Consider the following 26,036-nt stretch of genomic DNA (forward strand, 5'->3'; position numbering starts at 1 on the left):
TCATTTGTATTCGGGCCATTCAAGGTGAGTAAAAAACTGGTTTTACTGAAATTTATTTTATTATTCAAGCCAAATTAACTTAAAAATAACTAATATAACTAAAACTTTGTAATCTAGAAAATAGAATACTGCATAGAACATGCGTTTATAATATTCATGAAATATATCATACAATCATTGTCATCAAAATAAAATTTCCTCTTCTTTTTGTAATCCATTAGTGGTAACGGGACTCCACCGAGGGCTACCATTTCCCATTTATAAAAAAACTTATTTATAGGTTAATACATTATGTTGTAAATTTAACAAAATATTACAAATAATTAGTTAAATTAACGTGGAAATGCCTCGGGTCAACCAATTTTTTTTTCAATTTATTTTATGATTTCACAATGTTACAACTTAATTTTAAAAACTGAGATCTAAACCTGATCTAAATGTGTCTAAATTCTGAATGTAAATTGTGTTTACTTCAACAAATTTATTTTACTGGCTGGCAAGTAAACTGTTTCATTCTTTTGTTAAGTAAAACAATTGTTGTTTTTATATTGCTTATCATACTTAAACTTACATTACTAAGACGTCGATGTTTTTGATAATATTTAAAAAAATATCACAAGGATTCATTTTTTAATATTATAAAAATATGTTATATTTCGTTAAAGCCTGCTTTTAAACGCTATAAATATCAAAACATATCTGAATTAGGTATTGATCAGAAAACAAATATCAATTTAATTCAATTTAACAAAAAAAACTCTTAAATGTAATTATTTCATAGACATAAGTAAACTAGTACCACCCAATTTATAGAAATACGAATTTTAAGAGATTAAAACCTAGTCTAATTCAAGTTTTCTAAAAGAACCAGCAGTAGAATGTATGTCTTGTGTTAAATCATTTTTTCCTAATGCATGTAAATCTATACACAAGTCATCAAGCGCAAGTAAGTCTTCTCTATGCTTCAGTAACTTGCGTTTTAGTTCTTCGATCATGTCTTTCAAAGGAACGGTGCCTCCGTACTCCTTGGGCAGTATTGAGGCATCGACATGTTTGTTTAAATCGTCGGTATTTCGGTGAAACTGAAAATAAAAGTGATATATAAGATTTTTAACAATATTAAACCACATAAATCCGTTGTTTGCTCATCTGGCAACCCTTTTGGCTTGTCTCGACCCTATCTTTCTAGAACAACTAACCTATACTCTATGGTAACTAAGTAGAACTAGAGGCGCGAAATATAAATTGCGCATGTTGTTTGATGATACAATTATCGGTATGCTAACATATTAAGTTTTTTGAAAAAAAATAAAGTTCATAAATTTTGTACTATAAATATTATGTTTTGAGGGAGCTCGTACAAGATACAAACAATAAATGATTATGCCTTCAATTTAAATAATTCTTAACATTATGTTTTTTCATGTTTTTTCTTTCCATACAAGTTTCCATTACCGACGAGCATGCATTATGTTTTAAAGTGGGTGAAGCGAGAGATGTATGTCAGGACCGTAGAGAGTGGAGATCCGTGGTAAATAAATTATTTTCACAGAAGTAACTGCCTCTGCTTACAATATATTTACAAAATAACGTACCATAACACGATCTTTTAATTTGTCGCTCAATAAAGAAACGGCAAACTCGAAGAATTTCACTCCATAGTGGGGAATATTGACGAAATGCGTGCATTTGTGGCGCATTGGCGTAGAGTTCTGCAAGATTTATATTACTTTATTAGGCTACAATATTGGAAGAATCATAATTTTAAATTGACATGAGATAAACACGACTCAATTGTATTTTATTACTATCGAATCGGGCAGATTTTATACTATTTAATTGAATGCATGCAAATGAAAATATAATTATGTATGTACTTAGTCAAATTATTTCATATAAACAAAGTCTGAACCAGATATTACCTGTATACAATTGAGCATGACTTTGACATCACTTAGTGACCATAATGACACGTGGGGCATCTGCATACCAGCCTCGTCGTTCACATGCGTGTATCCAAGTAGTTGCGATCTCGGCTCATCCAAAAGCAACTCAACGATCATAGAATGGATTCGCGCCATCACACAACTGTCATATCCGTAAGGGTCAAAGCGGCCTAAAATATAATTAATTCAGTGATGTAACATACCGGTAAAATCTTTAAAAATGTTGCTAATCGTTCAGAAATTTATAACTATAAAAATTATAAGTTACGTCAGTGAACCAATTTAAATGATTTATTCGTATAGAAAATAGGCTGAGCAATAACAAAATTGTTGTTCTATAAATAATTAATACAATAAATTTAAATTAGGAAGAAAAATATCCTTTTTGATAATCATACCAACATTACCGGGTTAATTTTAACATCTTCACAATTAAGTGTTAATTATTTAAAAAAATGTTTATTTTTAACTTGAAATTTAAAATAGGTAGGCATTAGGTATATATTTTGTCTTAATAACTTGTGTATCTTTACTATATTAATACACCGATTTTGACTATGACTAAATGAAATATTTATTATGACTAATCAAAGTTAACGAGCAAAGTATTTATACTTTCCAATTTTACAGATGTTAATTTTGATGTAAATACCGGTACATTTAATCCGAGAAACCGTTTCATATAATCTTTCTTTGTTATCCATTACTCTTTCTTTGTTAACCTCTCATAAAATAATTCTTAACTATCATAATGGTGAAGTAGTATGAAAGCGAATTACTACCACTATCTGTCTCTTTTCATCAAAGCGTTAACACAATTTCACAGAAAGAGACGAAACAATACTTAAAAGAGTAATTGATTTAGTGGTGGAATGAAGTTAGTTTGAATATCTAAGGCTTACTATACTCACCCATACAAGAAAGCACGACCCGTCTCCCTTCTGAATCTCTTTTGGGTAATGGCACCAGGTAGCCAGCATCTATAACCGCCGCCAACTTAGGGTCCAATGGATCTAACTTCTGGAACCACTGGGGATACATTTGGCGTATTGTCAGGTATCGCTCGAGCATTGAACAGGCTTGTGGTATTGAAAATTTCTTGGTACGCAGGAATCTCAGTAGGAAGGGAGTGTCTGAAAAAAATAACCATCATAACTCCAAAGCCTAAAAACCCAAAAAAAGAGACCCAAAGAACTGGCAGCTACGTAGGACAAAGAACTATTCAAAGCTGCGAGTATCTTCGGATCCTTGTCTAATGGGATTCCTTTTAATATATTTTAGTTATTTTATTTGAAGGTTAATTACTGCTTTTTTTATTTATTATTTTATTTATTTTTATTAAATTCAGGACTATTTTAACCACTTTTATTAAATTCATGACTATTTTAATTTTAGTTAAAACGGTTTTATTTTTGTTTTATATAATTAAGTTATCTTTAGGTATGAACGAAATAAAAAAATATTGCAATACGTGTTAATTTTATGGTTAGATAAATCTTAAGACGAGAATTACCTACGATACGATGGGAACAGTGGTGGATTTACATATTTTCAAGGCTTAGGCTGTGAAATCTTTGCCGCCATTGCGTCTACAATACCTAGATTATTTTAACAATCCAACAATTTCCTTGAAATATGCACGAAAAATAAATTGGGAAATGGAAAATATATTTTCTGCAATTTAATTTTCTGCAGTTTTCTCTAGTACAGAAGCTGAGGGTGCGGAGGTCGAGTACGATTATTATTTACTCTAGAATCGTGAAGTTTGTTACACCAAATGCAATTAATTAGAGGAACCTTGCCTAAAGGGACTCCTTTTAATAATATTTTTTAATAATTAAATTTTAAGGTTAGTTATTAGATATATTTTTAGTTTGTAATTGTATATTAATATAATTTAATTATCTATAATTATACATATATGTATATTGTTGTGGCTTATTAATAAATAGATATCTTTGTCTAGATTATAAAGTATATTACCTGGTATAAAGATTATGTGACATTTATAGTAACAACACTTATTTTTGAAGTGAGAATTAGAGGTTAATATCGGCAAAATTTGTTGCAGCCATCGCTCTGTACAACATCAGAAAACCGTCATGCCGAAATCTTTTTGATTTTTATGTAGTAGCAAAAAAATCGGTTCCCACATTTACCGCCCTAGCCTCCAGCACACTAGGCCTGCTGGTAAATCTGCTACATATTGGACGTAGTTCCAGCATAAATTTTACTTATTAGCTTACTGATAAAGAATTGGATTAAAATAATAGAAATTTACATTTTCATGAACAAAAAATTTGAATATGCATATTCTATATAAAATACGTAGTTAATTCACTTACCAGTTCTACACTTCTTAATCGCTGGATGCTTCTCTATAAAATGTCTCATTTGCGCGAGAGCCTGCTCCCTCAATGCAGCTTCTTCCCTTATCTCTACCCTAGCCCTTTCACGAAGCTCGGGAGGTAGTTCCCCTGTCTCCCTTTCCTTAGCTTCCAGAATAGCTTGGCGCTCCTCTTCAGTGGGTCTGAGAGAGGCATGGTCAAGTTTTGGGTCACGTCGACATTCAGCGGGTTGCAGGACTGATGTTGCCATGTTTGACTGAAAAACGAAGATTACTTGATTCTAACTGTCATGTAATATTCTTTGTCACGTATAACTAATAATGGTGGGTAAAATAAATAGGTTATGGTACAGATTGCCAGCCGGTGGACTGTGAAATGTGTATGACATGAAAATAAAATGTTTGAAATGTAATAACTAATATATTATTAAAAGGAGTCGGTTTAGGCAAGGTTCCGAAGATACTGGCAGCGTTCCCCCTTTGAATAGCTAGACTAATTCTTTGTCCCAGGTAGCTGCCAGCACTTTGGTCTCCTATGTTGTCGACTAACACTTTAGACATTTCCCCAAAAAGCCTTATATCACTAGGACCCCACGAACCAAGGGTCTCGACACCGAATGGGACAAAATCATATTCGGAGACCCCTGTATTTGCAGGATTTAGCTTTTTAGCCGCATGACAAGCCGTCTCAACTCAGTAGTTGGTTCCATGTAGATGGGACGGGGCCAGTGTATGTATTAGCAAACTGCACTAGATAACTAAATTAGAGAGAGTGAGACCTAAGAACCTGACAACTCTACGCATCCTTAAGCACTACAGACCAGACCAGGAAGCGAATGAATACGGCAGCGTATTCATTCATTCATCAGAGAGAGACAACTATATTGTTTTAAAACACCAGCTTAAATAATAATAACAAAACCCGTTTAATTTCCAATCATGACAAAAAGATAATATACAGCTTATATTTTTACATTTTAAACATTATATTTTGTATTTATCCTGGTGTATATTCTATATTTAGCTATATTTGATATCGTCGATCGGAACCCCTTCGCGGGTATAGGCCTCCTCCAGCTTTTTCCAACCGACTCTCTCCATGGTTTTCATCTTCAGCCATTAAAACTTGGATCAGCTACATGAGCCGTGTTAGCAGTTGGTCAATGGATTTTATGAGTCTCGCAATAATTAAGTTAGAAATAGAATCGTACCTACCTAGTCAAAATAATAAAAACAACCGAAATAAACATAAGGTAGATGTGACCTTGAAATCCATCAATGCGTATTTCAAACCTTCATTATGCACCAGAATACCGTATCATCTTCGAAACGGTATTTTATTCATTACACCATTGGCCCACATTTGAGACCCCATGATCTACTGACCAGCGGTTATATAATACAGCCTTTATTGTGCAGATTATATAATATTACAACATAACGCTTGCATTATGAAAGATTTCGTTATCCCTAGCTCATAATGGGCTTTTGGGTAAAGGCAGACGACATAAATATTAATTTAAGAATACATAAATGTACCAAAGTATTTTTCCAACTCAAATATACAGTATTTACAATTTGCTTAACATTGTAATAATAATAATTAAATTTATAAATACAAAATTAAAACAAATAAAAAAAAGTGTGTTTTATTATACACACGCGTTATAAATTATATTCTTTGGCGCAACAAAATAAAAAATCTTAAAAAAAATCTACGTTTATAGAGTACAATTGAAAAAACTAAAAAGTTGAATATAGCTGACTTGTGTCAAAAATTACTCATAATTTTCCCGCGCGCCAAAACAAGTGAGTGATATTTGAGCTATTCAATAATTAAGCAGATTTACTGCAATCACCCCTCCCCCCTCTTGTCAGCAAAAGTAAGCAAAGCTCTCACACTTCAACGTTATAATTTTTGTAGGAATCCACGAAAATGCTTTTTTTTTTCAAGCATAGACAATGTGTGGGTAATGTGTAAAAAAGTAAATAATTACTATTGACGAAGACCAAATAAGAAGATCTATCTATGTGCTTACGTATACTTTAACGGCCCCTTAATATGAACGTGCTGGAAACACTGCAAGTTTGCTATAAGTTACTTTCCTTAACTTTAATATTAAAAGCAAAATTTGAGCAATTTGTATCAACCCATTGTGATATAAAATTACAACTTTTACCATGTGAAAGTTGACCCAAGTGAAAGTGTGCATAAGTTTGAAGGTTAAGTCCTTTTAGTTTCGCAATATAATATCAGTGACGCGTTAAATGAAATAGAAACAATTTCTTTCCTTATATGTCTATTTAGAAAACAATATTTTCTTCGCATCTAAAAATGGATTTATAAATATTTACACATGTGTTATTATAAAATCAATATGTAATCATTAACAAGTGCAACGCCTCGACAAAAGAAGGCGGTCCTGCGATCGCTAGGTTCTAGAACGTAATAGATTTTTTCACTGTTAATTTGAATGTTCATGAGTATAAAAGCACTTTATATATTGTGAATATATATTTTCTACAGTGCACAGACAATATATTAATACTGCTTCGACTGTCATGTTTCAATTCCGAGCTGGCATTTCCTCCCATAATATATCAGCGAGGCTAAATAGCTAAATTTATATACAGGTTAGTCAACATTACAGAAGAAGAGCTTGTCTATTGCTATCTAAGTCAAAGAATAAGTCTAGCTATTCAAAGGGGGAACGCTGCTAGTATCTTCGGAAATTTGCCTAACGGGACTCCTTTAACTAATATATTTTAGTAATTATTTTTTGCCTTATTAAATAAATCTGTTTACAAATTAATATTCCAAGAACTGAATCAAAAGTTTAAAAGTAATTTAAAGTCTAGAAGCGTGCCAGTAACATACTAAAGGTTACTCATTCGCAAAGGAAAATATTATTTATTGACCTCAAAATAAAGACGAAAATGGTATGTAGGATACTGAAATGGATATACTCGTATTACAAGTCTACTGTAGTTTAATATGTATTGTGTATTGTATATGTAAATCAAATAGAAATGAAGTGCAAAACAACGCACTTTAGGTATTTCAATGTAACTACTAGTCCCAAGAGATATTGTAGCAGTGATGCCAACTTCTTTCCCCTAAATTTAGAGGGAATCGAGATGTCTTGGGGGGCTGTTAGTAGGCAATTTATATTAAGCCTACACAACCTAATTAACAAACTCTTAACAAACAAAACTTGACAAATCATATAAGGTATATAAACTCCAAGCATAATAACTGCAATATCAAAAAGCTATAGTCCAAGATCGGAATTACAGATATTTTGTAAATATTTGAATGTATTATTAATGCTAATTTGATATTACTTCGCAAAACCGAGTTTACAACAAAAAATTATTTAATTTTCATCGATATTTGGAGTATTTGAAGTTCTTTAGGAGTTGACATAACTATTGTAGCGTTCATAAGGCTGTGACCAATAATATATAATATCTATGTATGTAGGAATATATGCTTCAAACACAAAGAAACCCTATCACCAACTTGCCTTTAAATAATTTAATAGTAATAATTAAGCTGAGGCATTCTAGTTTAAACTACTACGCAACTTGTAATTACGATTAAGAAATTTTAATAACTTTTAAACATTAAATGCGAGATAACAACTTTTAATGTAAATTGTAATTACTGAAAATAATCGATTTCCGGCCGGGCTATAAATTATTTTAACGCCTATTTTACGTATGACAAATGATTTCACACGATTAAGTAAATTCTACAATCCAGTTCAAAGCTACGCAATATTGTGTATACTAGCACATACTATGTATATTTCTATTCCCACTTTAATTGTTTTTAATAGTACGAAAAAGTAAAATGGTAAAAATATACTAATCAAAATCTAATAAATCATAATTAAAGAGAAAACCAAAAAGATTTCAAATAAATTTTCTTCCATATATCGTTCATCAGTTTCTATTTAGGAATTCGTCACAGAATATAAAATTTAAAACTATAGACAACCAACTTACAATCACATTTTCAAAATTCGAATTTCGAATTTCGGGATAGAACATCACACAACGGTTTATTAAACCCGACTGATGCCCAACTGACGGTCGATGCACCCAGTTTTCACCGTTACCTCCCGAAATATTGCGACATTGAGTACTGGGCACCTGGTTCTATTGAGGTCTGAGGGTTACACGTGCTTACCATAGGGAATTTATATTCTATATTGTCTTAATTTTTTATATATAATCATTATACTAAAACAATATTATTCAATGTTAATCATATTAAGTAAAATATTTTTCCTAAATCTGTATTACACCAAATGCATAATGAACCACGGGAAGTTTTTTTTTTTTAATATAACTAGGGGCAGCAGCATCATCTGATGTTAAGTGTTACCACCGCCCATAGACACTCACATTGCCGAAAGGCTCGCATGTGTTGTCTTTTAAGAATTGGTACGCTTTTTCTTGGTATGTTAATAACATTAATTTGTAGTGTAACACAACCTAATTACGCCCCCCGCTAAACACATTTTAATAAACTTGATCACGTAAACCAATCGGCAATCCATAGCAATAATTATAGGAAAATTTCAACTACAAATTACTCATTAAAATTAACATATAAATTGAAGTCGTCCTTTGTGATGAGAACCATTACATGCCATATATGTATCAATTACAATAACAATAAATTCTAAGTACCAGGAACCATGTCTATGTGTATGAAACATATATTGTTTTGATCGCTTTAATATGTCTAAATGGTAAAACTTTTAGACTACAATTCATTTAGTATCTTCCTTGTATATTTAAAACAAATAAGAAAATCTGAAATATTTCCACATATCTGTAGCAACATATATAAACAGAACGAGGACGTCATTCTTTTATATAACACGGGTCAAACTAGCAAGTAACTCATCTGATGTTTAGTATAAATGCCATAGAGTCACATTGGTAGACGGCCGTTGGGTTACCGGCCTTTTAAGAATCGGTACGCTCTTTCCTTGAAGGACCCTAAGTCGAATTGGTTCGGAAATACATCAATGGGCAGCTGGTTCCAACAATCACTTGAGGAGCAAGGTGATACGGGAGTCCCTAAATCGTGCTTTTGGACTATTTTCCACTGATGAAGACTTCGTACTGGCTAGGGCTGGTCCGTGATAAGACTGGCCGACCATCCTCTAACATTAAACAGGATTGTAGAATTAATTGCGTGAAATCATTTATCATACATAAAATAGGCGTTAAAATAATTTAGCCCGGCCGGAAATCGATTATTTTCAGTAATTACAATTTACATTAAAAGTTGTTATCTCGCATATAATGTATATATATAAAATAAAAAATATATAATAAGGGGGTGTTGGAGGAAGATGTTTACAAGTTCACAGACACACTCTAATTTAGAACCTATGTCATCATATTATTAGTGCCATCTGACGCGTCCACATAAATTATCACAATAATACTAAGTGCTGTAATCTCTACAGTTTACAATAAGTTTAATTTACACTATTAAAACGTACCTTGGCTCGAATAGTTCTAGGCATTCTACCTAAGTCCCAGAAAACCAACCGCCTATGTAATTGCTGTGTGCAACCTTCCTTTTGTCTCCAACATATACAAGACGCTCTATGTTGGAGACAAAACTACACAGTCAAAGTCAAAATTCATTTATTCATATAGGTATCACAATGTACACTTATGAACGTCAAAAAAACGGAAAGTAGAACGGAAGAGAAGAACTGGTAATAAAATCTCCGCTACTCTTTTTAATAGCCAAGTTATTTTTACAGAATGTTTGTAAGGAGCTGCAACCACTACACTATGTTCCATATGACATTGAGTAATAAAGAATAATAAAATAAATTAAAAACAAAGATTTGTCCTCTATCAGCAAGAGGCATGGTGAAATAGGAGCACGCACTTACATACTCGTGGGAACAATACGCAAATACGTAGTATAAACAACACATATTCTGGTAGTAACATTTATATTTTGTTTAGAAGGGCAATCAGGCAATAGGCTCATCTGTGTTCAGTTCAGTTCATGTTCAATACGCCGCCCACACATTTCTAGTGGGCTTGCAAGTGCAATAGCGGATTGATGCAATAGCCTTTTAAGAATTGGATCGCTCTTGAAGGAATACGTTGAAATGGTTTGAAAATACTTCAGTGCACCACTGATTCCTTAGTAGTAGCAAAACGTGTCGTTAAAAACGCTCAGTTATCGAACTACGGACGTCTAGTTGAAAAGAGTGGAATTACACATTCTGACGACGTCCGATGTTGGAACTCTAATTTAAATCATCTATCTCACAACTCTCCTGAACATACTTCAAGGATATCGCGGTAAAAGATGCAGAGAAACCCTCAGAGGATCAAACCATCCATAAATATTTGACGGTAACCATACATATAACTTCTGATATCCTAATCATCATTAACCATTTGGGGGTTTATTACTTGAAAACTATACATTTTTATGCGTCCACTATTAACTATTTGTAATGGCTTAGAATATTTGTTGTAATGACATCTTTATTGATTTACGTCAGTGTTTTTTTTTATAGAACAGGGCAAACCAGGCAAACAATTTCACAATGGATAATATTTCAAGTAATGCCGAGTGTTGCGAACTCACATGGTGAATATTAATCGAGACTGTATCCGTCCTTATAGAACTACGCCTTGCACAATTTTACTTAAAAGGGTTCCGAACGACACCAGTGTTACCATACACAAATGAATAATTACTTTTTTATTTAAGCATACGCGTTTAAAATAATTTCGAAATTTAAACCTTTAATTAATAAACAATTTTGCAATTTCACAACATTTCCTGAGAAATAATTAGGCTTTTCAAATTTGTGCACTATTAGTATATAAGCGTGAGCTTAGTTGACCTAGTGGAAATCTCAGGAGAAAGTACAGGCCAGCCAAGCGTAATGAGACCGAGTGAATCATACCATTGTGAATTGTGATTTATTATTTTAGGTTGGCAACACTGTTAGTAAGTTGATATGTCGTGGCCGGATCGTTCAATTGATGGTTTCTTTCTTTGGCTATTACAATTAATAGTACCTATCCTAATCTAGGTAAATAAAATCAAGAATAAGGAATAATCAGAATTTATACATATGTTTAATTATTACTGTACGAGTCTGGGTTGTATATTTATTTTGAGCTTAAGTTTTGTGAGCACAGCGATTTCCTAACATCATTTAAAACGCCCATTTGATTATTTAATTCCTACATAAAACTTCAATCGCATTGCACATTAAAGATATGGCTAACCGTCAATTTCAATTTAAATTAAACATGAATGGATCGATATTAGCTGGCCATTTTAAGAAACTTTAAATTTTACGATCCGCTGCGACATACATACATAGATACCGGATTGCAGTGGTCTCTAAAGAAGCTGATTTTTTATATAAATACAGTTAATACGCACAAGCCTGTGCACTTGTGTTACAATGTTATCCATGTGTAACACCGATATGCGCTTTAGGCAGCAACAAGAATGACTTGATATATATTTTCTTAAACATTATCATTAACGTGTTTTTTTGTTATAAAAAATATTATTAAAATTCCAAAATTTTCTATGAAACGATAATTAACATAAGCGCGTAATGTACGACTTCTCCAAATGTTTAATCTAATTAGGGTTCTTTAAAATGTTCTAATTAAAGAAAACTGTCATGTTTTTTTTATTTTTTGTATAACCAGCCAGCAACGCACACTTTAACCTTTGTAAAAAAAAGGTTCTGTGTTCTGTTTCTTTTTACAAGCAGCCAGTGACTCATACATATTATCTTTTTAAAAGACCTTTAAGTAAGGCGGGAACTATTTAAAATGAATGATGTTTCGTTCTAGAATTTTCATATTCAACCTATCAATCGATTAAATAAGCTATTTAAGTTTCTCATAGCAATATTATTGAGGCAATCTGTGCGTACGATTCCTTATTAAACCCTGTAGAATTTGTGTCACATCTATTGCTTCATAATTGTGACTAACGCAACTATAAATGTCTTAGTATTAACTTAATACCAGTTTCTTTTAAATATACCACCTTTTACTCTTTAAGTTATGCAAAAGAACGATAAACACATACGATATTCAGTACTAACAATAGGTTTCGCGCACCTCATCACATAATAATGTGTTCTTTACACCTTAGTCGACCTGTTTCGGCATTCCTCTACATTTAAGAACAAACTAACGTCACGAAGATGTGCAGCATTTATGTCGAAGAAAGAGGGAAAGGGATTGAGACCGATTGAGAGAGAATGAGAATGGGAGATAGAGAAAAAATACACGGAAAATGGTTGATGTATTCGTTTAGTAGTGACATATTAAAACTTTAGATGGCAATTTTGTCGTCGTCCTCTTATGCAGTAAACGCAGATTTTTTAATATTTATATTATCATTCGCACGTATACAGTATGTAGACAGTGTGAATATAGATATACAAATACATGAAGTGATCATATACTGGTACATGGTCATCTATTGGGGCATTTAGTAATAATTAATTTACAAAGAAGTTTGACTTCTGACATGTGTACTTTGTACGCACGTTTTATTATTTAGTAATATATCTCTTGATTTTCTTAATAAATAAACTCGTGGTAGAGGCACACTCATAAAACAAACAACAAAAGCAGTGGGTATTAAAGTAAGAAAATAATTTTAGTTTCGAGGATAACGACACGAAATTCGATTTAAATCTGAACTTCAAGTGCCTTATTGAATTCAAGTATGTACTTGTAAAGCCTTGAAACCACGCTTATGTTGACACAGTCCATCAGCACAGTTCCGTTGCTGATGTCGTAATATTAGCTAAGGAAATATACCTGTTACATACAAGATCTGTTATAAGACGACGTTTGTAGTAAAATTACCACCCTATGTGAATCTCAAAATTCTCATTTTTCAAAAGAAAATTTTAATTTTATTTGTTCGATAGATATTTCGTATACATATATAAAGAAGGAGGTAAATGGAAATCACAATTGAATTGATCTAGTTACATTTATTTGTACGCATAAATACTGTTATGTCAATTTTTCGATCCGATTGTGTCTCTATGTCGCCCGTTCCGCGCTCTCGCTTGCACTTCAAGCCTTGAATGGAACGCCTCAGAGCGAGGTAACGCCTCATGCGTCATGTTTTTTCGTGCGTGTATCGAATTATAAGACGTTGTCACGTCAAAATGTACCGAAAACCGTTTAACTATAACTATTAGAAACTATATTCTATCTGCTAAATAAATATTTAGTAACGAAATAATTTTAAAATTACCAAACGATCCACGAAAATGAAAGCAGCTGGCCGTCAGATTTCACTTTCAACGATAAATTGTAACGCGACCCAGATCTTAAGTCTGATTCAAAGAGAAAACCAATTTGTTCGAATGATAATACTAAAGGTTGAACTTTGAAATAGGAGCTGGAAGGTTGCATCCGGAATTGCTGCCTGGTGAACAGAATGTCTGATACCACATAAGGCAAAAGATCACGTGAACCTTCACCAACTAGATAAACCGATCAAGTAAGACTCATCGTCTTCAAAACTGTACTCTGTACAATGTACAATAAGAGAGACGCTTCAATTCATATAAAAAAATATTGAATTTAATTGATATATATATATATATATATATATATATATATATATATGTCTGTATAATAAGTTCGAGAAGAATAGTTAACCTTTTAAATGTAATGAAACCCTAAAACTATCGAGATTATTTACGAAATTGCATTACATATATAACAATTATAATCTTGTTTTTGTTGTGCCTAGTCTGTACTTAAGAAAACATGTATTAATGTATTATCCAGAGTAACAAGTTACATTAATTAAAAATAAGTCCTGGCCTTCTAAGATTTCAAGAGATTCATATAATGTAAACAACAATGATTTGTTTGTACTAGGGCGTGTTAATTGATCACGCATTGGTGTAAAACGCGAGACTCAAATTGCATTTACCCAGGGTCAGGAGGAACAAGGCTGACGACTTTTACAATTGTACTTTACAAAATGCCAAAAATGTATTCCGCATACAATATCTTATAGGTCTTTTAGTAGGGAAATCCCTTTGGAGCGATACAGCGTTTTCTCATTATTATTGTAATGCTTTCTAATACTAAACATTTTTGGGATTTGCTGTAGTGGTTATACAAAGGGTGGTTAAAAGAAATAGGCAGTAGTGTATCAACATCGGAGAAACTAATACGATTTATGTAAGATGCCTCCGATGACTGCATAGTCGGGGAATTGTCTAGAAAATATTAAAAAAAAAACAAAAAACTTGACGATTCAAAAGACGGAACATTGTTGGCCCCAGCTTACGACTCTCATCCCTAATCGTTCGATCTCCGGCTGTGCACTAATCGGTCTTCTGTCTATCTGCGCATTTAACACTCGCTCGAACGATGAAGGAAAACATCGTGAGGAAACCGGCTTACCCAAAATTCGACGGTCTATTGAAAATGAAACAGATACAGAGATCTGAGGCCTAGATCTAAAAAGGTTGTAGGATCACTGATTTTTTTTAAAGACGGGGAATTTATTTCCATTTCCTCTCGTCCGTTCTATACCCACAATTTGAGAACTGGCAATAAATGTTAATTTAGAATAACTCTATAAACTGTAATGTATAGGGTTTCCTGTATGAATAAATGATAGATTGATTTTTTTAAATATTATTAGGTATGTTTCAATACCGTGCGAATGTTAAAAGATAAAGTAATTTTTTTTATGTACTATCATTACAAATATGAAAAAACTTATGCTACATAACTTTTTAATTTTGAAGTTTTTAAGCGTGTATAGAAAGGGACATTACTTAGGAAGTTCATTAATATTCAATATTCCGAATAAATTTTGGATTTCGTTTTTTGTTTGTAAATTAAATGTTCTTATACAGACACCGACTGTAGTAAAAACAAAAATTAACAACATTTTTTTATAAATAGTGATAAATAACAAATGAATGCGTTTATACCAAAAAATTTAAATAAATATTTTACGGTTCATCCAAGTCTCAAATAAAATTTACAACGATAAATAACAGGTTACTAGTAATGAACGTATTAATTGATTTTAAATAAAATGCAGACCAACTTACCAAGTAAATTTAATTGTCCAATCCACACAGAATCTTAGCAACACACACGACAAAATAGTTAAATTAATGCACACAACTCACCGCTGAGAGAGTCGTTTTACAACTGTCATAAGATCATAAGATCAAAGAGTAGAAGGAATACTAAATACAGGCTTACATCACCCAAAAGACATTACTTTCTAGAATAAAAAAATAAAAAGAAAATGATTTTTTGAAAATGGAACTGGCGAGTGGGTACGACTCGACCGGTTCCCGCCGATTGGCCACTGCGTTTTTCTAACTTTCTTCGACCTCAATGCTATGTTTTCTAATTTCAATGTCACGAGGGAAACAGGAAGCACTATTGCTCCACTTGACGAATAGTTTTATAATTTTTATTAGTGTAGGACAATATTTAATTTTTAATCATTTAAAGCATGAATATATTATGATAATATGTTATGGTTCTACGTAGGTACACTATACTAAGTCGTACAGATTCGAAAATCGAAATAAAGACACTTTTTACTTATATCTTTATCTAAATAAATCAGTGGCGCTACAACCTCTTTAGGTCTTCGCCTCATATTTCTGAATCTGTTTCATGATCATTTTTTAAATCTAATAGGCAAGTAGGTGATCAGCCTCCAGTGCCTGACACACGTCGTCGAATATTTGGGTCTAAGACATGTCGGTTTCCTCACGATGTTTTTCTTCACCGTTCGAGCAAATGTTAAATGTGCACATAGAAATAAAGTGCATTGGTGCACAGCCGGGGTCGAACCTACGACCTCAGGTATGAGAGTCGCACGCTGAAGCCACTGGGCCAACACTGCACTTCTATTACTATTTCGTTATATACTCACACCTTTCCCGAAGAGGTATACAAAGATCATTGGTCTCCACTTGCTACAGCCCTTGCTACATACCTATTCACCATTCATGAACGTCAGTTATGGATACTATTGACCTGTGACCTGTCCCTTCACTAGTATTTCCCGGTAAGTAGAATAACTAATAAGCCATACTCAGACCGGATCTAATAACTATTTTATCGGAATTTAACGTGTTAAAAACTTAGTTTAAAATCATAAAACTGTCTAGATTAATGCGTATAATAATACACGACATTAATATTACATTATATTTTAATTATTTATTTATTTTCAAGTTTAATATATTTTTTTATTGTTGTCAGTAATGAGGATAAACATATCATTCGATATCTTACCAAAACTCTTGAAAACATTCAAGCAGTTGTTTTGCAATATTGTCGTTATTTTTCGTATTTTACCTCGTAACAGTTTTGAGATGTCACCATCCTCTCTTATTTCAAGGCCTTTATAATCGTATATTGTTACGAATACCTCTTCTATACACATATACCACATATATAGAAAAATATTAAGTGTCTAGTCTCCTTATTTTAATAGATACATTAAATAAGTTTCGTTTGAATTCTCAGTACCATTGGGCATGCATATAAAGATTTTATAAAACAAGACAGTGGTCAGAATTATGTGCCTACCAACCCGTATTATTCGTCGTAAAATTCAGTTACAACTTCTTTGTAACATAACTCAATATATAATATGAAATAAACAACAAAATATGATAAAATAATTTTATTTTAAATTGTTACAAGGTAAATTAACGTATGTTTAATCAAAATATATTATACATAATGATTGTAAGTCTATTTTATATCATAATGGATTCAAAAGTTAACATTCACTAGTTCATATAATTTTGATATACCTGTTATAAATAATGTTTTTTATACTTCGCACTAACGCTGATAAAGTTAGACATTGCTTTTACCATAGTACATTGTTTTATCGCAAATATCTATTTATCCTTTGTCCAAAGAATTTACTCAGCGCTCGAGTTATGTAGCCCAACAATAAGTTAGGTACATATTATATATTAGTTAATAATTAGCTGCGCAAACCAAATGTTAACAACATTGCACTTGAAGCAAATATGAGCCCTTTAGTTTTCCCAACACTCATACATGCTTACATTCTGGTTGTCCAAGAGCCCTTAAATAAGTCAAGTAGTTTTTTGTTAATCTAGTGTCGCAACGCCACTGCCCCGAATGTTTCATCTAAGAACGTGTTATTACTTATTTTCAGCCTATGTCAAAACTGTGACAGGATTGAGGGCACCGTCTCTGTCACTGTCAAAAATGTCACGACGACCAATTGGCAACCTACGATGATGCAATATGCATCACTATTCACTAATTATACCATGACCAAATAAACTGGCCAACAACGCAAAGATTTTTCATACAAATAAACGCAGGCGTCTTATATTACGACAACTTTCAATATTTCAAAATCGTGGAATGGCCAAAAATTTTTCTCGGCCCAATCGTGATTCACCGATACATTCTGCATGCTTCAAACCCCAAATACCTAAAATATAAGAAATGCAGAAATTTTATAATTACTGTTTCCCGGTAAAAATACCGAACCACTGAGACCTTCGAGCGGGACAGTCAGACTTCCGTTCTTCCACATTCACGATTCATCACACTGATTTTATGCAACACAATGTTGTCTCTTTTCATCACACTGTGAAGAGTACTTGGTAGAAAGAGGCGGATGAAAGTGCTTAGATTCATTTTGTGCACAACAATTACACATAAGGTACTCAAAACATAGCATTACCAACCCGTTATATAGTTTACTAAAGGAATACTACTCGAATGCAAACGTCATGCGTCTTTTCTTTAGTTCCAAATGTGACAATGGATAGCTGTTAGTTAAGTATTAGATCGTAAAGAAAGTTACAATTAACCTAAAATATTAAAGAAATTATAATACAAATACATCTTTATAAACTACATTAAAATATTGTTGACTAAATATTTGCATAATCCTTTCTCTCTAAATGAAATTCATGTCAAAATTCTATCAAGGAAATAGACTATGTTACTTTTACTCAGGTAATATAATAAAGAAAATACTGTCTGTTAACACACAATATCTTCTTTTTTTTTTGAACAAAAGGGGGCTATCTCTAATAAGAAATAAATTTACATTACACTGAATAGGCAAGAAAAATCATTTAAATTCAAACACTTTATTATTATTTTTTAAATAACACAGTCTATTTCCAAACACTAACTTAATCACTCAGTTGCCCCCCAATGCATGTCCTCTGCCCCAATTATGTCCCCCAAGGACTGTGGATCCTGGCCTGGTGGGCACTCTCTCTTGTGGAGCAGTACCAAAGCCTCCCATATACCGTGTATCAGGGAAAATCTGTTTTCTGTAAGATAGAAAGCAGTTATTTAAATAATATAACCTTTGACAGTTGAATGCAATGTATATTAATAGGAACCCATAAGGTATTTTTATAAAAAAAAGTTGCATTTCAACTCAAACAAGATTTTCTGTGTTTCACTTGGAAACAGGAAAGCATAGTACATTTAACAGTGTATAACAATAAGATATTTGTTTTAAAAACCATTGGTTTAACAATAATAGATAGCTGAACTTACTGTTTACATGTTTACACTACTACTACTACTGTAACAATAGCCAAGAATAAACTGTAAACTCAGTTTTAACCTTAGATATTTAAAAGTGTGTTTGAAATCACAACTACTTGCAGCATCACAAAGTTAAAATATTACTGCATAAACAATCTCAGAACTATACTGTAACTACAGTGATAGGGTTAGTTAGTAAATAGTTAGTAGATAAGACCTTTAAATAAATATATCCCAATTTAGGCTGCCATTTGAAATTAATAATAATAATTTATTTATTGCAAGAATATGGTACAAAAATACCCATATTACCCAGCAGACCTCTATAAACAATTATGATTTGTTTATCATATATATGTCCATATATACATATTTTAGACTCAGGGCATACCAGAGAAAAAAGTCAATGTTACCTAATCACAGAGATGCACTAAGCAAATATACTTACAAAAATGCAGGTGGTGTTAACAGAGAGGGTCCACCCAATTCCTGTGGGTATTTAAATAATAAGAAGAAAGCCAGGTGACCAACAAGGATTCCCATTATGTCCAGAATACCGCTGAAATATAAAAAAAAACAGTGAGCAAATGACTTCAAACCATTATTCTTTAACACTTTTTTTAGTTTACACCACCATTACTCAGTGGTCACTATATCTGATCATAAAAGAAATTGTGTGTCAATAATTTTAACTTGACTATGATCTATTTTTAAAGATTTCATAAGAATTCTTTATTTATTTTAAACCTCCAGAAGATAGTAATAGAGTGTTTTTATCTCTCCAGTAAGTCAAAGTCATAGTAATGAATCTAAGTATTTTGTGTTACTTACCCTCCACTAATAATTAAATTAAAAGCCAGCAAAACCCAGGGCAAATACATAGCCTTGAACCGTGTCCCAAACCAGAAAGATACAATCACATCCTTATTTAGTTGACACCACACATATAGTACTGATAACACCATTGGGTCCATAATTATCTGTAATCAAAACAAATAAATATTACATTTTCCATTACACTTAATTATTTAACATAACATATTTAACTTTTTTTTTATGCCCTCCAAGGCTTGTCCAAAGGTGGTTAAATTTTATAGACAGTAATTAAAACACTAGTTAGTGATCTTTAGATAACAAGGCTGATAAAGATAATATTTCATTAGCATGTTCAAAATTATTTCTTAGAAATATAAGCAGTTCCATGAGTTCCTATTGAAATTATAGTATGGCTAGTAATAGCAGGATTTGTAGTATTATTCTTGTTTGCATATATTAAATCATATGGAATACTCCATAAGATGTAATGTTTTAAATGTATTGTAGCAAAACACAAATGTTTTTTGCTTTCATATTGCACATGGGGTGGAGCTAAAATTTCATGGCTCCTATAAATAAATAAACATATTATAAGCAGCCTTTTTTATTATAATTACAAAGGCAAGCATTTAAGGTATACTTACTGGCAATCCTGTAAAAAGACCAAGTAAAACACAGCACAGCCAATTGAATAAAAGCATATAAAAGTAATCAGCTGGTTTCCCTGCAAACATCCCAGACTCTAGCCGCTGTGAATAACTGTACAAGAAGTAGCAGTTTATTAGAAAATGAAAACCTGTTGATGGGCTGATTGGATAATAGAACACTGCAGTGATTGGTCGCCATATCTAGAAGACAAATATTTTATTAAAAGACGAAACTCTAAAATGAAGACAAGACAATAGATAAAATGAAGAATAGACAATATTAATAGTTTATTATATTTCAAAGAATACTTTACCTGAAATTTATAAAAGATCAGATTAAAATCTAGAATAAAGTAATAATAATTGAAAATTCCGAATCTTCCCAATACACTCAATATTATTGTTGCTGCAAGCCAATACCGCGTAAAAAAGGGAACACTATTAAACCAGTCCTTGAATTCGGACATAGTTGCAGCTGATTTTTATAAATATATTTTGAACCACTTTAAGCAACAAGACAAGATGCCTGGAACGAGAGCGCGCGACAAACTTGTAATAAATGCGTTAAATTGTGAAACTGAAATATAATTTTAGGTACACGTGTCCTATGGGAATTTGTTTAGACTAAAAAAAAGGAACAAATTTGTCTTTCGTATTCATTTACAAATGACACAAAATATAGATGATAATTGATGATATATCACAATCGTCCATGACACTTTGCAATATTTTTTTTTTCAATTTATCCCTAATGGGAAAGGCAAAGGACTTTCGTCCATACAGCCAAGTCTTATTTTTTCACACTGTGCAATATTGACCATTGACATTTTACATGGAAATTTAATTTTTTTAAATGACATTTAACAGATAAATAGGTTGCATTTGAAGCTACAGAATCTAGTCGCCATATTTTTACTGTTTCTAGTGTGTGTTAAAATGTGATACGATTTTTATTCGGTATTCAATTTTTATATACCATGCTTGATAAAGACCAAAAATATCGATTTATAAGGATACAAGTTTTGAATTTGGACATCGAGTGTAAATGTGCCAATGGACTTTGTATCCGGCTAATAAATAAATTTAAAAAAAAGACAATGTCATATGTCAATAGTGTAAATAGTAAATTGTCTGGATAGCCGATAGGAAAAAAAAACAACATTTAATTTTAATTTGAATAACCAAGACTAGCATTCTAAGTGCTTTATAGGCGTTTAAAGTATAAATATAAAAAAAAAACAAATATTTATATACCTAACAAAAATAAAACTTTGAAATTTGAATAGAAGTACTGTCGTTCTAAAATAAAGAATATCATTTTAACTCATTAAAATGAGACTTTTAATAAAGCATTTAAAAACGCCAACTACTCTTAGTTTTCAACTAGTTAGTAATTTTGCCCGCAATTTTTCATCTAATGATCAAAAGGATGAACAGATAAAAACGGCTGCTGAAGAAGTACGAAAAAGTAAGTTATAATTATAGTTATTAGTTACTAGTAATTAGATATAAAATGAATCAATCTAAACAGAGAATATTTGTTTAACTTTGCAACTTAAAATCTTAAGATACTATTGTAAAACATCTGCTTATGAATTTTATTATTTTACATTAATGGAGATCCATAGATTTATCAAATGCTTATTATGTATATACATCTTATCTAACATTATTTCTTCCAGTGTTGATATGGATTTTAATTTTCTTAACAGTTAAATCTTTTAAGTTTTGTTTGCTTACATAATGAAAATTTGTTTGTTTTTAATGTACTGTTGAATATTACAGATATAACTGTAGAAAAATATTCTGGCATCACTACTCTGAACATAGATCGTCAAACATCCAGAAACAGTCTTGATGTAGAAACTTTAAAAGAAATGACTCAGGCTATTGATGCTTTTGATAAAGATCCTGAGGCCAAAGTTCTAGTGTTTAATGGAGAAGGAGGAAGTTTCTGCTCAGGCTTTGATTTGGACGAGATTGGGGAAAAGGGATATAGTGTTCTAACTGATGCTGCGGTGAGAACAATAGCTAATAATATAATATTGTAAGAACATAGTATAGTTACTAGGTCTCAGTATTTTATTCATTATTTAATCTGCTTTATTTTGTAGCAAAGTCCAGGAGAGAGCTCTTTCCATTTCTTGATAGTGCAATTTAGGATGATACCCATATTCTTACTTATTCCAATAAAGCTACAATTTCAAATATGTTTTTTGCATTTAATTGCCAATAATAACATTTAGCCAGTGTTATTATTGGTAATTAAATGCAAAAAACATATTTGAAATTGTAGCCAAATTATTGGAATAAGTAAGAATAAAATACATAATATATATTGGAAAAGTTATAATTAAATCTCTCAAAATATATGTAATTATTTTTTTTTTAATTTAAGTCATGTTCACATATGGCATACATAAATGTGCAAAAATTATATCACCTCATTTTATAGTCATGGGACTGGAAGCACTGCAGTTCACTATAATTAGGAAATATTTCCAGGCAAGGTTGCTTCGTCGCCCACTATGTGATAAGCCAACAATTGCTGCTGTTCAAGGTTATGCTGTTGCTGAAGGTTTCGAATTGGCTTTGGCTTGTGATCTACGTATTATTGAAGAGACTGCAATATTGGGTTGTCTTGGAAGAAGATTTGGTATGACAAATTACAATAGTATGATACTAAATGCAATATTAAATTTGTTTTTTATAAAATAAATCTCATATTATTATAATAAATCTCTATTAATTAATTTGTTCGAATAAACTAATTTGTTCCGTAACCTTGCTTGTATGTCAAATGGCTTATATCTTAAAGCAATTTTTCTGATTGAAATGTTGTTTATCTGTTTCAATTTTTGTTGTTTAGTGTTTTTGAATAAGTAACATAATTTTGCACTTTAATTCAAGTGTTTTTTAAATTAAAGTGCGAAATTATGCTAGTTTATTATGTTTTGGTCCTATGGTAATTAATATTTATGTGATAATATTTAATAAATAACTAAAAGTAAGTAAACAAGAACCACAACACAACAGACAAACAATCAAACGGACTAAGGTATAGGCTGAGGTCAGAGAAACAGGGTAATGCGTACAACTCCTCATATCTCTTATCTTACTCTCATCTCAAAGCAAAACATTACTTGCTTGGTTGCTTATATCTAAAGACTTGTAAATTAGGACTTATTGATCGAGGTTCCACAGTATATGTATACACTGAAGTTACATATTTTTAAATATAATATGTACCGTTAAAAAAAATATAAGTAGAATATCTGAGTAAATTTTTAGGAGCTCTGTTTATAAACATTTATGTACATATAGGCAATAATGTCCTACCGCTATCATTTAAGTATTATTAACAGTGTTTGTTCTCAAGCTATATATATTATACTAAATTTTAGGTGCACCACAAAGTTTATTTGGTGGAAGACGTCTTACAGCTCTCATTGGTCTATCACGTGCTTTGGACTTGTTAATGACGGGTCGGCCTATATCTGGCGCCGACGCATACGCAATGGGCCTTGGTTGTAAATTAACTGCTACAGGCACTGGTAAGAGTTAAGACATAATTTAAAAAATTGACATAATTATCATAATTTATTTTTTATATATTTTGAGTGTTTCTATATCACAATAAGTTGAAATCATAATTACGCAAATATCGACATTTACGAATCCATCAAGAATAATTTAATTAACACTTGGGATATGTGTTTCATAGGGAATAGAGAAATTTATACTTTAATTATATATTTTTTTACTAATTTATTATTTTTCTTTACCTGCAATCAAGTAGGTTCCTTCTGGGATTTACTTTATGTGTCTGTAAATTTACCAACTTAATAGCTGGGCTGAAAAGTTTGTAGGCTACATAGATAAAATCGTTTTGCCTTCAAGAGTGATACAACGATTATAGCGATCATACAATTTCTATAGAACGATTTGTCTTTAGCCTCAAAACAGGCTTCAGTTTCGGCGATTACCTCTTCATCAGCGCAAAATTTATATCAAGCCAAGTCTTGGCTTCAATAGTATATCTTTTTGTAAAAATCAATGCTTCATTAACGATGTAAATTGCTTTTTATCTATTTTTTTAATAAAATCAAAATATCTTTTGAAGGTTAGGACTAAGTAAAATTCATATAAATTTAATACTAATAGCATCATATCAGTGACTGCCTACTGCGAAACTAGCCACCAAATAAATTATAGTCAGAATGAAAATATTGGTTCAGGCCGGGTCACTAGAAGAGGGTTAACATTTAAGAATGTAATTTTCTTTATTTTAGCATTAGGTGAATCCATCAAATTATCGAAGTCTTTAATAAAGTTTCCTCAAAATGCCTTAATAATGGATAAATTAGCAGCTATTATGTCCCAATTGAATCCTAATAGTGAGGAAAGTATGAGAGATGAAGCTATCATGAGCAGTCTACTTGGTTCAGCAATTGATGACCTTAATAAGGGTGTACAGAAGTTCAAAGGAGGTGAGTGACTATAGAGTTGTGACTTACTGTGAATAGTTCTAATTATCTGCTGATTGAATACTTTTTTGACATATTATGTGAGTCATCTTTGGCTTTTAACTCTTGTCTTTGGTATACGCAAGGCACATGTTTAATAAGGTATGATGATATATTTATTTTGTGGTTCTTAGGTTTGTATGCATCTTTTCCCTAACTAAGTATGTATTAAGTTAGTAATTAAGATTACCAATTTGATCCTAATTTAATTTATATCTAAAACAATGTGTATGTGTTGCTCTTGTATTTTTAATACAAGAAAATATGACATCACAACATACTATATGTATGTTGTGTCAGTACCTAGGTTAAATAAAATTATTTTTTTATCCTTTTGAGTTGACATATATTATTTGTCACTTTTGGAATTTTTTTGACATATTATTTTGATGCATACTTTTTGCAGGTATAGGAAAACATGGCAAATTCTACAAATTAACAGAAATGCCACTTAAAGACTGGGAATTGGAGGAAAGTCTAGAAGAAATAGAAGTAGTTGTTAAAGATAAGGAAAAGAAACCGTAATTAAGATGCTATGTTAATTAATTAATTAATCATTAAAATCTAGTCTGTCTTATATTTTATTTTTAAAATGCATACAATTTTTTTTTAAATATATCTATAGTTTTGTGGGTGAAAATTAACCAAACTATACTTAGATTTGTATGTATTGTTGGAGTTAAAACACATTTTAAATAATGTGAAACCAGGCTCGATTGTTCATGGAATTTTATTAGTATGCTTTAAAGAGGGTTCAAAGGAAAGCCACGCAAAAGGTCAGAGCACTTAGGAACAAACCTTATAATTAGCACCTAAAAGCATTTAATCTTAGCAAAAAGCTGGTTGAATAAGAAGTAATCTCATTGAAACCTATAAAATCCTTACTGGCCACTATATTGTTCTAGGAAATGAAGAATGTCTATACTTTTAGTGAGAGCATACATTTGAGTGGGAGTTATTTAAAACTGTAGTTAATTAATACAAATTCCCTACAGATCTGTCTCCCAAACCAAGTCGTGAATTACTCGAATAGAATAGGGTAATTGGGACACCCTCTTTGAACTCTTATAAAGAATGGTTGCATAGTTTCTTCAACTCCGGAAATACACATGTATCAGCCTATTAA

The 26,036-nt window shown here is 31.7% G+C and overlaps 3 protein-coding genes across 4 annotated transcripts; 1 reads left to right on the forward strand and 2 right to left on the reverse strand.

The window, feature by feature from the left end:
• Positions 1 to 40: 40 nt before the first annotated feature.
• On the reverse strand, positions 41 to 15,665 carry LOC110995958 (retinaldehyde-binding protein 1). 2 transcript variants are annotated; one of them, XM_045632781.1, is made up of 6 exons: positions 15,441 to 15,665; positions 4,292 to 4,550; positions 2,858 to 3,079; positions 1,923 to 2,116; positions 1,596 to 1,712; positions 41 to 1,082 (listed from the first exon to the last, which is right to left on the reverse strand). In XM_045632781.1, the coding sequence occupies exons 2-6, from the start codon at positions 4,542 to 4,544 to the stop codon at positions 840 to 842; spliced, it is 1,029 nt and encodes a 342-aa protein (XP_045488737.1). In that variant the 5' UTR covers positions 4,545 to 4,550; positions 15,441 to 15,665; the 3' UTR covers positions 41 to 839. The 2 variants fall into 2 exon arrangements, with proteins under 2 accessions (XP_045488737.1, XP_045488736.1); XM_045632780.1 differs by lacking the exon at positions 15,441 to 15,665 and adding an exon at positions 8,305 to 8,413.
• A 2,149-nt stretch (positions 15,666 to 17,814) lies between these two features.
• On the reverse strand, positions 17,815 to 21,082 carry LOC110995959 (derlin-1). The gene is made up of 5 exons (XM_022263416.2): positions 20,699 to 21,082; positions 20,382 to 20,585; positions 19,753 to 19,901; positions 19,370 to 19,480; positions 17,815 to 18,698 (listed from the first exon to the last, which is right to left on the reverse strand). The coding sequence occupies exons 1-5, from the start codon at positions 20,849 to 20,851 to the stop codon at positions 18,563 to 18,565; spliced, it is 753 nt and encodes a 250-aa protein (XP_022119108.1). The 5' UTR covers positions 20,852 to 21,082; the 3' UTR covers positions 17,815 to 18,562.
• Positions 21,083 to 21,629: 547 nt separating this feature from the next.
• Positions 21,630 to 25,487, forward strand: LOC110995951 (probable enoyl-CoA hydratase echA8). Its single transcript, XM_022263400.2, has 6 exons — positions 21,630 to 21,852; positions 22,170 to 22,402; positions 22,890 to 23,040; positions 23,789 to 23,938; positions 24,677 to 24,874; positions 25,317 to 25,487. Exons 1-6 carry the CDS (start codon positions 21,717 to 21,719, stop codon positions 25,433 to 25,435), a joined length of 987 nt encoding a protein of 328 aa, XP_022119092.2. The 5' UTR covers positions 21,630 to 21,716; the 3' UTR covers positions 25,436 to 25,487.
• The last annotated feature ends 549 nt before the right edge of the window (positions 25,488 to 26,036 follow it).

This window comes from Pieris rapae, chromosome 20, assembly GCF_905147795.1.
Source record: "Pieris rapae chromosome 20, ilPieRapa1.1, whole genome shotgun sequence".
In the NCBI taxonomy this organism is placed as follows: domain Eukaryota; kingdom Metazoa; phylum Arthropoda; class Insecta; order Lepidoptera; family Pieridae; genus Pieris; species Pieris rapae.